Source organism: Vanellus vanellus, assembly GCF_965231255.1.
Source record: "Vanellus vanellus genome assembly, chromosome: 1".
NCBI lineage: Eukaryota > Metazoa > Chordata > Aves > Charadriiformes > Charadriidae > Vanellus > Vanellus vanellus.
The window spans coordinates 18,071,955-18,086,913 of NC_138905.1; the positions used below are offsets into that span (position 1 = coordinate 18,071,955).

General features: G+C 39.0%; 1 protein-coding gene across 1 annotated transcript in view; it reads left to right on the forward strand.

Annotated features, from left to right (window-relative positions):
- The window catches only part of TBC1D22A (TBC1 domain family member 22A), a 186,038-nt gene that overhangs the window by 64,001 nt on the left and 107,078 nt on the right, over positions 1-14,959 (forward strand). Inside the window, exon 9 of the mRNA XM_082481944.1 lies at positions 6,205-6,314. Coding sequence (XP_082338070.1) covers positions 6,205-6,314 — 110 coding nt within the window. The remainder of the gene's footprint in view (positions 1-6,204; positions 6,315-14,959) is intronic.

A 14,959-nucleotide genomic window follows, 5' to 3' on the forward strand; every position in this document is an offset into this window, starting at 1 on the left:
CAAGGCTGTGAGACTTTGTAATAGGGAAATTTGATCTCTTTTTTTCCCCAGATATTGATATTTGTACACATTGGCCTGCAGTTTTCCCCATATTCTTGTTATTTAATCTTTGTATTACTGTCCATTCAGATTTCGCTCATGGAAAATAAATTTAAAGTTATCTAAACCCAGAATTTGCAATTCTGTTTTCAAGCGCAAGTCTTAAATTGAAATAATATGTCATGTATTTTTTCCTTCTTCTGTTGATTGTCCTGAAATCCCTTCCGCTTTTTCTTTTCTAAACATCTCTAGTGTGTTTATTTCTTCATCCAAATAAGCAACAAAAAAAAAAAAAAAGAAAAAAAACCCAAAGTAATGCACATCTTGATTACTTTTCCCCTTAAAACTACATGGAAAAAGAAGCACTTTGCACTATGTTCCTACACAAATAAATGCATAAATGTTAAATATGTAAACTTGTATTCTGCATATTATTCTGCCAATCAGGTGTTCCTTAATTGGAGCTTGTCAAGAAAATGGGTTGCCTTTTTTATTTCAGCTGTAGTGTGGAAAAGGATCAATCAGATATTCAGAGTCAGTTTTGAACTTCCTCGATAAAGTGCAGCAAGTTAAGGTGGATTGATGCAGGAGAAACCATTGCACATCCCTGAGCACTTGCTTGTTTGGTGGCTTTTGTGATGCTGTGTCCTCTTTATTTACTGTCTGGATAGCTTCCATAGCGTAGCTCCTTCTTCAGCATACACAGCATTTCCTTCAAAAAGTACCAGTTAATATAACATATACAAAAATATACTTCTTAGCTCATCTAATGAAAAATGTATTTTAATATATCTCTAAGTAATTTGATTTACTCTTTGAAATATTCGGTTGCAGAGTTTTAAGCTAAAATTTGAGACAGTCTTACATAGGCTAAATACTACCAGTGTGTAATTCAAATACAATTGAGCTGTTTTACACATTTAATTAGTTTTTTTTTTTTTTTAATATTTCAAAACTCTATTATCTGACATTAGAAGAGATGACTTAATGATGCATGAGAAGCACAATGGGAATGAAAATTGGACTGGAAGTAGCTTATATATTTGAAGAACATATGAAAAAATCCTGAATATTTTTTTTTTTACATTGAAAGAGGCTTATGAAAATGTTAGAGATCAGTCAGTATAATCCATAGAAAAGTGTAGTGTTCTTGGATGTCTCTTCCAATGAGAGAGGCAGAACAAGCAAGCTGGATGAGTACTTGCAAAAAGTGCTATTTTTATTTCTGTAATGGTTGAGCTTGTGGCTCTCTGACATTATATTTAGGGATTATGGATTCTTTTAGTGAAAGAATTAGGTGGTTTCTTAATGCTATCTGTGTCTCTTTATTTATAAGATCACCCAAACTAGAGCAGAAGGAACTTGATAATAGTTGCCTTTCCATCTCTAATCCATTTTTTTCCCTATGGAGTAATGAGAATTCTGCTTAGAAGAGTGAGTTTACATCAGACCTATGTTCATTTCAGAAGGGCCTGTCCTGACATCCTCTTTGTGCTTGGTGAACATACCTGTGATGAAAAGTACTTGGAACCATTGGAAGATGTTTCTTAAAAAGCTATATTCTACTTTCTGGGAAAAAAAAAATGAAAAAAACCCAACAATTATAGAACACACAATTATAGAACAATTATAATCTAGTTTTTCCAAAATGTTAATGTTGGGGTGTCTTTGCTGTCCAGGTTGCTTCAGCCTTTTCTCAAACTGGTGCTGTTTCATTGCAGCCTGTCATTTTCACTTGTTGCAGGTAGTTCAGTCACAGGATGGGAATTCTTTTGATGGGCATTTAAAATATTATTTCAGCTAAGTTTAGACTTCCAGAGTTTGGAGGTCTGCATTCTGAGGCAATCTTTTTAAGTTCAAGTTATACCTAATACTGAGAAACAGGATTTTCTTTGGATGCAATTCATCTGATTTCTTTTAGGTTTCTAATTTAGAACAAGACAGCTAATACTCCGTCACTACTTGTATTTCTGCGTTGGCTGTGAAAGGAGGTGAGGACTCCCAGCTTTGATGGTTAGATGTATCTTCAGCTTTTTTGTTGGTTTAAATTCTGGTATGTGAATATAGTGTGGAATGGTAAATTTTGAAAGAGAAGGACAAAAAAGAACAAAGATAAAGAAAGATGAGAAAGAGAAGATAAAAAGTCTTTTTCATTTGTTATCTTTTTATGCCCACCTGTAGAAGAGTTATTGTGTTGTGCTACGGTTTATGGCTTCCTTTTTGTTCAGAAATGTGATAGCAGTATCATGAAAAGAAAAGGTGCTCAAAGGCAGGAAATTTGCAAAGGAACACACTAGCTAAGTAGTCGTAATCTCATTCTTTCAGCAAGCATTTAGTGAAGGAGAGCCTGAAGACTGCTGCTTTCAAGGGGAATGAAGTTCAATATATGTTTGTGCTTGTATTGGGTTTGTGTAGAAAGGTTTTGATGGGGGGGAGGGAGAGGAGGGGCTACAGGGGTGACGTCTGTGAGAAGCTGCTAGAAGGAGCATCTCAGCCAGGCCCGATACAGTGTTTTACATAAATATTAGGAACCCTGTTTCAGTTACTGTTTTTTTCTGTAGACATTGTGAGGCAGAGAGAAAATGGGTTTAAAATATTAAAATGAAAATTGAAAATATTAACTAGACTTTATTTTTTTTGCGCTGGGGTAGTGTTTTATGAATATAAAATAAACATCTTAAACTTCACCAAGGGTAACCAATCTTGTGGCCTTCTATGATGGAGTGGCTACATCAGTGGACAAGCAAAGTGCTATGGATGTCGTCTACCTGGATTTCTCTGAGGCCTTTGACATGGTCCCTCATAACATCCTTCTCTCTAAGTTGGAGAGATATGGATTTGATGGGTTGACTGTTCGGTGGGTGAGGAATTGGTTAGATGGTCACATCCAGAGGGTAGTGGTCAATGGCTCAATGTCCAGATGGAGATAAGTGATGAATGGTGTCCCTCAGGGATCGGTATTTGGACTGGTGCTGTCCAATATCTTAATCAATGACATAGACAGTGGGATCAAGCGCACCCTCAGCAAGTTTGCAGACAGCACCAAGCTGAGTGGTGCGGTTGACGTGTCTGAGGGATGGGATGCCATCCAGAAGGACCTCGACAAGCTTAAGAAGTGGGCCCATGTGAACCTCATGAGGTTCAACAAGGCCAAGTGCAGAGTCTTGCACCTGGGTCAGGGCAACCCCAGGTGTCAATACAGGCTGGGGAATGAAAGGATTGAGAGCAGCCCTGCTGAGAAGGACTTTGAGGTACTGGTTGATGAAAAGCTGGGCATGAAACGGGAATGTGCATTTGCAGCCCAGAAAGCCAACTGTATCCTGGGCTGCCATCAAAAGAAGCATGGCCAGCAGGTTGAGGGAGGTGATTCTGCCCCTCTACTTTGCTCTGGTGAGACCCCACCTGGAGTACTGCATCCAGCTCTGGGGTCTGTCCTCAGCACAGGAAAGATGTGGACCTGTTGTAGTGGGTTCAGAGGAAGGCCACAAAAATGATCAGAGGGATGGAATACCTCTCCTATGAGGACAGGCTGAGAGAGTTGGGGTTGTTCAGCCTGGAGAAGACAAGGCTCTGGGGAGACTGTATAATGGCCTTTCAGTGCTTGAAGGGGGCTTCCAAGAGAGATGGGAACAGACTTTTTAGCAGGGCCTGCTGCGATAGGGCAAGGAGTAATGGTTTTAAGCTAAAAGAGGGTAGATTTAGACCAGATTTAAGGAAGAAATTTTTTATGATGAGTGTGGTGAGACACAGGAACGGGTTGCCCAGAGGGGTGTTAGATGCCCCATCCCTGGAAGCATTCAGGTTCGGGTTGGAGGGGGCTCTGAGCAGCCTGATCTGGTTGAAGATGTCCCTGCTCATGGCAGAGGAGGTTGGACAAGATGACCTTTTCGGGTCCATTTCAACCCAAATTATTTTTTGATTATAAATTGGCACTTTTTTTGTCCATTTTAAGTCTAATAATTTTTAGTCTTTCTGTGAGTAAGTCTTGTAAGCGCTCAGTAATTTTTCTGTTAGTGGACTTAGTAAAGGACATGTTGATGTTAATAATAATTTGCTACTTTTTCTGGAATTTTTCTGGACTTTGAGGGACCTTTCTGTTGTCTTCTTTTTGTGCTGCGGAACTGGCATTTTGATTTGGATTAATTTTGCCAAATATACATCAGTTTAGCTACTTGTCTAATCTGAGTTAGGTTTCTTCATTGCTAGATGTTTGGGTTTTTTTCTTGATGTTGGTCTCTTTGCCTTCAGTCCTTTTTTGTTATGTCCGTTGTATTCAAGCATCTTTACTATGAAGAAACTTTTATCTTTAATGTTATGCTAGGCTTTTGTCTTAAAATTCTTTTTCTGAAGGGGTTAAATTTAATAAGTGAAATGAACCCAAGTTTGTTCTAGAAGCTGTCTTTAATGAGGGGAGTCTAATAGAGAAAGTGATGGGAACTGAACAGAAAGATGTTGGAGGGGAGTGTTACCTCCAAGTTACTGCCTACGTTACCCCCGATTTTCCACAGAGCATTGTGAGAATTTGCTGCCCGTTGCTGGGAGGGGAGTATGATACTGATTTCTGGGGGATCTGTCCTCCTTTTTGCTGGGAGGAGTATGCTGCTGACATTGGATGAGGAGTTTCTTCCTCCTCACAAAGGATCTGCTATTCAAAGAATTTGCTGTTGCAGTCTGCTGTTTGCTCTTTCTTCATTGTTTTGGAAAGCAGTGTTAAAATATGTTGGATACTCGTTTGTTGATCTTCTTTTAGAAACCAGGTTTTTAAAACTGTACTCCGATGCAAAGGTGGCATTCCTTTAATAACCAGTGACTACTGGTCCATTGTTTACAGTCCTGGCACCTCTGAGACCATCGTGTGCTTTTATTTTATAGAGTCTCTGCTGTAATCCCCTGTTTTACTGCCCAGGTTTCCCAATATCTTAACTAATGTTTTACTAGCACAACCTAATCTCCTTGTCCTGCAGCTATTAATATTTCACAGGCTAAAAACAATGATCCCTTAGAAGATGCACACCCACAGATAGACACCAGTGCAAACAAGAGTGCTTTGGTAGCACCTTGCTACCTCTGTCTACTAGTAATGGTAAAAACACTAGTATGTTAAAATTATTTTATAACAGGTGTAATGCTCGTGGTTATTGCCAGTTGACAAACAAGCGCTTTAAGGTAGCATAACCAAATCTGACAACCTAAAGATGTACTTAAGCTTCTGTAATGACATACTGCAAAGCAATGAGACAGATAACAGAGGGAGTTTTAAGAGAAGAAACCAGGGCTGGGAAAGATGCGGCTTTGATTCTCATCTTGATACAGTAAAACACTGTGAGCTGCAAGAGAGGAAAGCTACAACATTTACTCCGAGCATTCCGAGCTCGTGTTAAACTCTCTTCTGGGACTGTATGGGAGTTTGGGAGTTAGCTGGCAAGGCAGCACATTCTGTGTTCTTTTCAAAATGGATTAGTTCAGATGCCATGGTTTAAAAATAAAACAACGTGGCTTAGGTGGTAAAATTTCAGTTTGTGGCAAAATGTTAATTTCTTGTAACACACTTGCATGAAAGACTCTGTTTCCATGAATTAGACATCATTGGGGTTCTGTGCTTTTCTAGTATTGAGAATCACTGGCTGTTTTTTGGGGTGGGAATCACCTGTTTCCTTTTGTCTGATTTCCTTGTGATTCCAAATGCTTGCCTGAAGCTGTAGTCAGCTTTCTAAATAAATTCCACTGGTTTTCTAAAAATTATTTTTTCAGGGCTTTTTCTTCTGTCGACACTGGCAACGTATTTTGCTGTGCATGATGCAAACGTAGACATGTTCTGCAGAGATTGTTCATACAAAGCTTGAGGGCTCTCAAAGTGCTTCCTCTTTCAGGTGTGAAACGTTTAAAATGAAGTAATTTATTATATATTAATTCTGGTTAACCAGGCGTGATTTGAGATTTTCACAGTCTGCAAGAAATTAAGTATTCATTAACATTTAAAGCCATTAGATGACACAGTTGAGCAATAAATGATTCATTTAGTCCCTGTTAAAGCAAATGTGCGTTGAAGTTTCTTACTAGAAGATAAGTGGTGGTTGTCTTTCTTTTCAATTATTTTCCTTATCCTTGCTTTATTTATTCTGTGCACTTCATTGACTTGTCTTTCTCTCTCTTTTCCTGAAACAGAAGAAGAAGAAGTGGAAAATTTTGATGTTTCCAGTCTGCCTGAAGAAGTGCTGCAGAACATAGAAGCTGACAGTTACTGGTGCATGAGCAAGTTGCTTGACGGCATTCAGGTAAATTGATTTTTCCTGTCTGTAGGTAGTGGAGTTAACTGATTAGTGTCATGGCTTTGAATTACTTTAAGGTTACGTGTATGAAAAACAGGGGAGAAGTAGATTTCCCCATTGGAGAAATCTGCTGCAAGTTTGGCATAGTATTAAGAAAAGGAAAAAAACAGTGCAACTTCTCATGAGAATTTCTGCATGTTTCATTGTAGTATGATGTTCTAGAGCAGAGTTAAAATTTCCAGTTCCAGAGGCATGTTGTGCACCTCAGTCACCAAGCATGGAGAATGTTTGCTCAACTCTACAAGTAGAATGGTCTCACTGAGGTGATGAAAAGCTGGGTTATTTATTAATTTTTAAGTCATTAATATAGCATCCCTATAAAAAATTGCTGTCTTACTAGTACCTGAAATTACCTTCATATTTTTAAAACTTGATGCTGCTTCACTGAGTTTGAATTTTTTCTATGTGGAGAAGCAGGCACAATTTGTGTTAAATGCAGCAAGTTACAGACTAAGAATGGTGGATTTGTGTGTACATGTTTGCATTCATTGGCATATAAGCTTATGAAGATTAGAAGTACCTACTAGAAATAGTAAGTATGTAGCTGAACGTCTTGCGTTTAGTTGGGGAGGAATCCATCCAATCTGCCATAGATTAAATGGGAGTCCAAACATCTGTATTTGATATTTAGCATATTAAAACACTTTATGCTGCAGTGCTGATGCACATTAAAGGTAAAGTAGAAACTGTGGACTGTTCAGTTTACAAAGAAGTTGTCTGAATTAAATTTCATAGTCTTTGTGTTGCAGTAGGCATCGGATACTGTCTATCTAATATCTGTTTTTCAGATCTGTGTCATTTGAGATAAATATTTTGAATGTTGCTAGAAAGTAAAAATAATCTGATTGTGTAAACTGAGGGTGTATTCACTAAAATAATAGTCATTGTGAATTCTGGGTTACAATGGGACCAAATATGACCTTTGCTAGACATGTGAAAGTTTCTGAAAGGTGTTGATTTCTATTTTTCAGTGGCAACAAAGAATTGTTTGTAGTGATGTTTGGTAGGCAGATGTTTGCAGTCAGGGTTCATTTGCTGCTTTCAGTGAGCTGATTAGAAAATAAATTATGGTTATAAGTATTTAGCAAATTGCTGCTTCTTCTTTTCTTTTTTGTGTTCATACCTTCTCTTTCTGATTATTCCCTGCTTTCAAGTGAGCTACTTGTATGGTGTAGAGGATCTTTTCTGGGAAGTTGTTGCAGTATTATTTTCGTGACAATAGAAATTGTGACAGGGATAGCAAAACTTTGGTTGATTTATTCCTAACATTCTCTTAAAAGATGAGGTGATGGACAAGCGTTTCTACTGTACTTATTAGATTCAGTCCTTTTGAGAGGTCCATGTAGCTTTTTTTGTTTTGAAATGCTTTGGACAAATGCTTGAAAATTAGAGGTTTTGTTTCTCCAAGTGGTTTTAGTGTAGCGAAGACCCCGGGGGTTGAATTCATGTGTGTGGAAAATGGCTATTGTACAATCATTAGTAAGTCATCATAAAATGTGAATAACCGTAAAAAATCCTATGAATTGAAGCTGTACTTTTCAGTCAAACTAAATTAATGCTTTCCAGATTCTTTATTTTGATTGCATTTTTTTTAATAGGTATTTCTTTCCTTATGGTACTAAGTATTTTTAAAAGTGCTTTAACATATTCTTGGCTGTGACTTTTGTTTTAATATTAATGCTTCATTGGCTAAGGCATGTTGGCTAAGGAATATTGTGAATTTGAACTTGTAACAGAGTTCATTTTTGATGAAATTGTTATAAAATTGAGTCAAAAAACAGAAATATTTTTCTTTGAAGGTATTCTAAGTGTATTTCTCTAAAGGTCAAATGAGTAGTAGCTCAATGTTTTGTGTAGCACTGTTGAAAAGCATAATCTTTTTGTCATGTTGATTCTTGTAAAAAAAAAAAAAATGCTGCTTTGATTATTTCAGTCTCTCAGAGCTACTATGTTTTAAAATATTTGACCACGTATCAAAAACATGTGAGAACTTATAAAGAAAAAAAAGTGAGAACTTGAAATCTCCTTGAAAGGAAGAAAGTCAGGTAAAGAAACGCAAGCCCTGCAACTGTTTTACCTGTTTCTGGAGCATCTTGTGTCACAGGCCTGCTGCTCTGTTGTTTTTTTTTTTCCTTGAAAAGGAAGTTCAGAGATTACATCATTTCTCTTTAAAATTCTGTTTTCACACAAAATCATCAAGTAATGATAAACAAAATATTGAAAGTAATTGTAATGGAATTAAACTGCATCAATGAAAATTTAAGCTCTCAAATGTAACGGTTATCAATTGCATGTATTCAAGGATGCAGTCATCTGTCAAAAGCAGGTTAGAAAGATTATGCTAGTGGTGTGACTAATGATGTTACGGTTAATTCAATGCAACTGCAGAGTGCTGCTGAAATGAAAGGGTTTGCTCCCCCCCTTCCCCCCGCCCCATCCTCCCTTTCTGCTGTTTTGGTTCCCTTCTGTGTTGATACCACTTCAGCTGTCAGATAGAGAGGTTGTGTAGTTGCAGGTTGAGTTGGTTGGGAGAACTAACCCAACAAGAAATTAGCTCACTGAAAGGAAGGTGATAAAAAAACTCAGAGAATAAAGATCATTTTACTAAGGGGTTGCCATCCAGAGGGACCTTAACAGCCTTGAGGAGTGGGCCTATGTGAACCTCATGAGGTTCAACAAGGCCAAGTGCAAGGTCCTGCACCTGGTTTGGGGCAACCCAAGGTGTCAATACAGGCTGGGGGATGAAGGGATTGAGAGCAGCCCTGCCAAGAAGAACCTGGGGACATGGATATGAGCCAGGAATGTGCGCTGGCAGCCCAGAAAGACAACCATATCCTGGCCTGCATGAAAAGAAGCATGTCCAGCAGACCAAGGGCAGTGATTCTGCCCCCTCTACTTTGCTCTGGTGTGACCCCATCTGTAGTACTGCGCTAATTTGGGGGTCTGTCTGCAAGCACAGGAAAGACATGGACCTGTTAGAGCAGGTCCAGAGGAGGACCATGAATATCAGAGAGTTGGAACACCTCTCCTATGAGGCCAGGCTGAGAGAATTGGTGTTATTCAGCCTGGAGAAGGCTCTAGGGACACCTTATTGAGACCTTTCAGTATGTAAAGGGGGCTTATAAGAGAGACAGAGGGCCCATAGTGACAGGACAAGGAGCAAGAGCTTTCAACTAAATGGGGGTAGGTTTAGACTGGACATAAGCAATACATTTTTTATAGAATCATAGAATGGTTTAGGTTGGAAAGGACCTTGAAGATCATAGAGTTCCACCCCCCCTGTCATAGGCAGGGACACCTCCCACTAGGCCACGTTGCCCAAGACCATGTCCAGCCTGGCCTTGAACACCTCCAGGGATGGGGCCTCAACAACCTCTCTGGGCAACTTGTGCCAGTGCATTACCACCCTCACAGTGAAAAATTTCTTCCTAATATTTAGTCTGAAACTGCCCTCTTCCAGTTTAAAACCATTTCCCCTTCTCCTATAGCTACATGCCCTAGTAAAAAGCCCTTCTCCAGCTCTCCAGTAGGCCCCCTTTAGGTGCTGGAAGGCCGCACTAAGATGTCCCCGGAGCCTTCTCTTCTCCACGCTGAACAGCCCCAACTCTCTCAGCCTCTCCTCATAGGAGAGGTGCTCCAGTCCTCGGATCATCCTTGTGGCTCTCCTCTGGACATGCTTCAGCAGGTCCATGTCCTTCTTGTGTTGGGGACTCCAGAGCTGGATGCAGTACTCCAGGTGGGGTCTCACAAGAGTGGAGTAGAGGGGCAGAATCACCTCCTTTGACCTGCTGGCTACACTTCTTCTGATGCAGCCCAGGATACGGTTGGCCTTCTGGGCTGCGATCACACACTGCTGGCTCATGTTGAGCTTCTCATCAATCAGCACCCCCAGGTCCTTCTCCTCAGGTCTGCTCTCCAGCCATTCCCTGCCGAGCCTGTATTTGTGCTTGGGATTTGGATTATGATGAGGGATCCCAGAGAAGTAGTGGATGCTTCATCCCTGGAAGTGTCAAGGTTAGGTTTGACATGGCTTTAAGCAACTTGATCTAGCAAAAGCTGTCCCTGCCCATGGCAGGGTGTTGGGCTAGATGAACTTTCAAGGTCCTATGATTCTAACTGACTCGCATTCTTGGTGCGTGGTCACTAAATCCACTGGTGGAGGGCAAGAACAAGATGAATTTGGGTGAGTTGGGACCTGGAATCATTAAATTTAAGATCAAATCAAATTGCATAAGCCGATTTACATCAAACTGTAATAATCCTGTGCTCCTGTCTGCACCTGAATACTCATTCCTGACTATCCCTTGCAGAGTGCTACCTGTTGTGAACTGATTCATAGAGCTGAACCGCCTGACAACACAACAAAACAAAAAAGTGCTGGTTAATGTAAGGGGTGAACACCATAGCAAATAAATGAGTAGAACTACACAGTAGGGCTGGGGCAGGATCATATTAGCTGAGACATAGATTTACTTTTATGGCTGTAGATTCTCAATTGCAGTAGTCTAGATGATCTGCTTAAGTCTCTATTTCTCAAGAAAGTTGCTGCTGATTGTTTCTTGGAAATAGTCACTAAATTAGTTTTTACTACTCCTTTATTTTTTTTCCATGTGATCTACTATAGATAACGGAATGTCTTTACAGCCACTCAGGAAAAACTGGTTCTTTCTCACAAAGCCATAAAACCAGGCAACATAACAACACAAACCCAAAGGATAATCCCAAACAAAATTAGGGCTATTATGTTTCCTTTTTTTCTGTGAAAATATGTTGTAAGAGACTCATGTATGACTTACTGATACTTTGTCTGAGATGTCTGAAAAAATTATACAAGGATTTTAGAGAAGAGGAATATGTAATGTGGTGATAACTGTAATCTAAGTATCTCTGCAGAATATATCCATTAATTTATTCATCAAAATAGGCTTCCATTTGATGTTGGCCTACCAGTATCGGATAAGTTTAAAGGGTGTACTGTGATAACAGTTAAGGTCCTGATGTGAAATTTTTGACTAATACGAGCTAGATAGATTTGTTTTGTGTGTAATGGAAAAGTGATTGTATTTGTATCCCTTTATTTGTATTTGTACCCCTTAACAGAAAACTCATTTATTTTTCCAACCCATCCAGACTGTCTCATTTTCTTGATTCCAGAATTGTCAAAGGTGTTACTAAGAAATATGTATTTCTTGGTTGAGTTTTACTACAGATAGTATCTATTATTTCTCCTTTCCTTACTCATCTTACCCCCATACCTTCTTTGTCTAACGTGACTGTGTATTTTTAATGTAACAGCACATCTTTGAACCATAGGGACCTATGGAATAAAAGACAGTGTTGGTGTTGAGCAGCATGACAATCACTTCCTGACATGCTTACAGTTCTTAGCCTAGAGAAGAAATAAAAAACTTGGTCAAATCATCTGTTGCTTTAGCAGATTTACTTACGCTGTTTTTTGGTGATCTGGGTGTTTCTATGCAAGTAAGTCTTTGGCTCCAGTTAAACATAATATTTCTCATTTTTCTTTTGCAGAACTTTTCCAGTCATTAATGTTTGATGTTGCACAATAGTTTAATCTGTTTTGTGTTCTCAAATTACTTTGCATATTGTTTCTTAGTTTGTTCTCTCTACAAACTAAAGTGGGTCCTAAGTGGCTATACCTATATCTGATCACAATTTGATTGATTTTTTAAAAAAATTGATTTAAATAGAAATACTAGGGTATTTTCTTAATATAATTTTGTCTCTATCTAAGTTGTCAGTTAGTCTTGTAATCTATAGCTGTATATACTGTCTTATTGCTGTCCATTTTGGACGATGACATGCTGTAATGGTTTTCCTTTTCAGTGCTTCATGACCATGTGCTGCAATATTTTTCTTTATCTTTTTCCCCCAAAGATTATACGTCCTTGTTTGAGGTACCTCACTGCGATTTTTCTTATTTATTTCAGGAAAACAAATGAGAACTTCTAAAATCGTAAGAACATTGGATAATTCTGGTAGGAAGGGACCTCTACAGGTCATCTAGTCCAACCTTCTGATCAAAGTAGGGTCAGCTCTGAGGTCAGATTGAGTTCCTCAGGGCTTTGTCCAGTTGGGTCTTGAAACCTCCAAGGCTGGAGAGACTGAGAGTTAACTTGTTCCAATGCTTGATTGTCCTCATGTTGAAAAAATGTCTCCCTATAGCCAGATGGGACACTTCTTGTTTGTTTACGCTGCTTGTCTCTTATCCTCCCGCTATACGCCACTATTAAAAGCTGAGCTCTGTCTTCTTGATAATGTAGGTTTTAGCAGGCTGCTATTAGGTGCCTCTGAAGCCTTCTTTTCTTCAAGCTGAACAACCCCAGTTCCCTCAGCCTCTCACGGGGCATGTGCTCCGTACCTCTGAGCATCTTGGTGACCTTTTGCCCTTGCTCCAGTTTATTCATGTTTTTGTTGTATTGTCACCAAAATCAGGTGTGAACCTCTTAACACCAATGTAGTCTTAAGAAGCAAGCATTCTTTATTCGGCACTGGGGACATGGGGGATCTCTTCGCCCAACGTGTCCATCGAATACGAGATTCACAGAGACATATCTATACAGAAAACGCATAGTCATTACATCTCCCAGAACTCATTTCCGTATTCATTACGCTTCCCAGAACTCATAATAATATTTATATCACCCTGGCACACGTGCATTAAGTCCGTTAGGGGCTTCATGGAGGGTCTTGGGGTGGTCCCTAGTGGTGTCTGGTGGTTGCACAGGAGTGAACTCTGGTGACCTCTTGGTCATTTTCTCTTGGAGTGTAGTTTTGCCACGCAAGTGTTTGCCACGCTTTTTGACTATTATGGCTGTTTTGGGCTGATGATAGAGGAAGCTTTTGTGTGGATTGGGAAGCCTTTGCAACTAGCTGATGTGGGATGACATGGTGTTCTTCACTGTTTGTTCTTACACATGATTGCAAAAGATGCATTTAATCACAAGGAGTTTTAGTTACACATTTACATATTCACCAGGCTCTTAGTTCCTAGTTGTAACAGTATTGGGGTCCCTAAAACTGGATGTGGTATTCTAGATGTGGTCTTGAAATACAGGAAATTATTTTTAAACATTAGGAAAAAAAAAAGATCTTTAAACATGATAGAACTCTGGAACTGTTTGGTCAGAGATGATGTGGAGTCTTCATCCTTGGAGTTCAAAACCTAATTGCACATGGCTTTGAGCAGCTTGCTCCAGGTGAGCCTGCTTTGGGCAGGGGTTGGACTTACATGGTCTCCAGAGGTCCCTGCCAGCCTCAGGGATTCCACAATGAGTGCTGAGTAGGGATAGTCCCTTCCCTTCATCTACTGGCCTTGGAGGCTGCTGGCGACCTTTGCTGCCAGGGCATACCACTGGCGCAGTCTGAGCTTGCTCTCAGTTGAGACTTTCAGGTCTTTTTCCATAGAAATCCTCTCCAGCCTTTATTCTTGCAGATGCTCTAGTGCTGATTTATAAAAACGTGTTTCTGAGGGTGTGTGTGGCCTTGTGTAAAATATGTCTAAGTAAGACCACCATTTTTGATTATTTTCAACACGTTAGTTGATAATTTCACATTTGTAATCTGTATAGCAGTATTTTGGTGCATTCCTATTGTGAATAAGTCATGTGTTCCTAGGGTTTTTTTATAGCTAGTTAATTTCCAAAACTATTTTGTCTTGCATTTGAAGTTGAACAATCAAAAGATAAAACGTTTTGGATGTGAATCCACCATGCTCATGATAAGGCTGGTTGTCTTTAGAACACTTCCAAACTGCAGATGACGCATGAGTATTTTTGCGTTTTCACCTGTAGGAATAATGGCTGTGCATATGGGAAAACTAGAACTTAACCCACAAGTATTTTTTCCACTTAATTAAGTAGATGTTCCCATTTATCCATCATAATTACCTTTTTTTATTACTAAATCATCTTTTAGTAATAACACTTCACTCAACAGAGTCCTGTTAACATTCAAGTAAAAGCTTCATGCTGATCTGTACCACCTGAAAACATAATGTTCATGTATAAAATAGAATATAACTCTTCCTTTTAACTTCAAGTATAATGGTAATAAAATAACCAAGGGGGAAATACATGCATTGTATAATGATCTAACCAGATATTATTAAAAATAGCAATAAAATATTAATATCATTATTGATCAAGGCCTGGGAATTTTTAGAATAAAAGGGAAATAATTCATTTCCAGGGACTGGAGTATACTGAGGTATATATTAGCTATTTCTATGGCTGATTAAATAGCAAGATTTATAATCTACAAAGGGAATCCTGTAAAGTTCTTTCTGGCTTCTGAGGTATGGAAAGTTGCTTGTGTGCCTCAAGTCTGAATTACGGATGAAATGCTGCATGGAAAGCCGTTGAGAGGTCTGTGGGAACAGATAAATAGCATGTACATGGAGCTCAGATGTTGAGTAGTACGTAGAGAAATAACTGACACTAGTTCTTCTGAAAATTCTTCACAGGACCTTCCAAAGGTTTATTTTTAAGGAAAAAATAGGTTGAAGGTAGTTTTCTTTATACCTTTTCATGAAACTCTTGCAAGAAGAGTTTTTTTATTATATCTGCAAT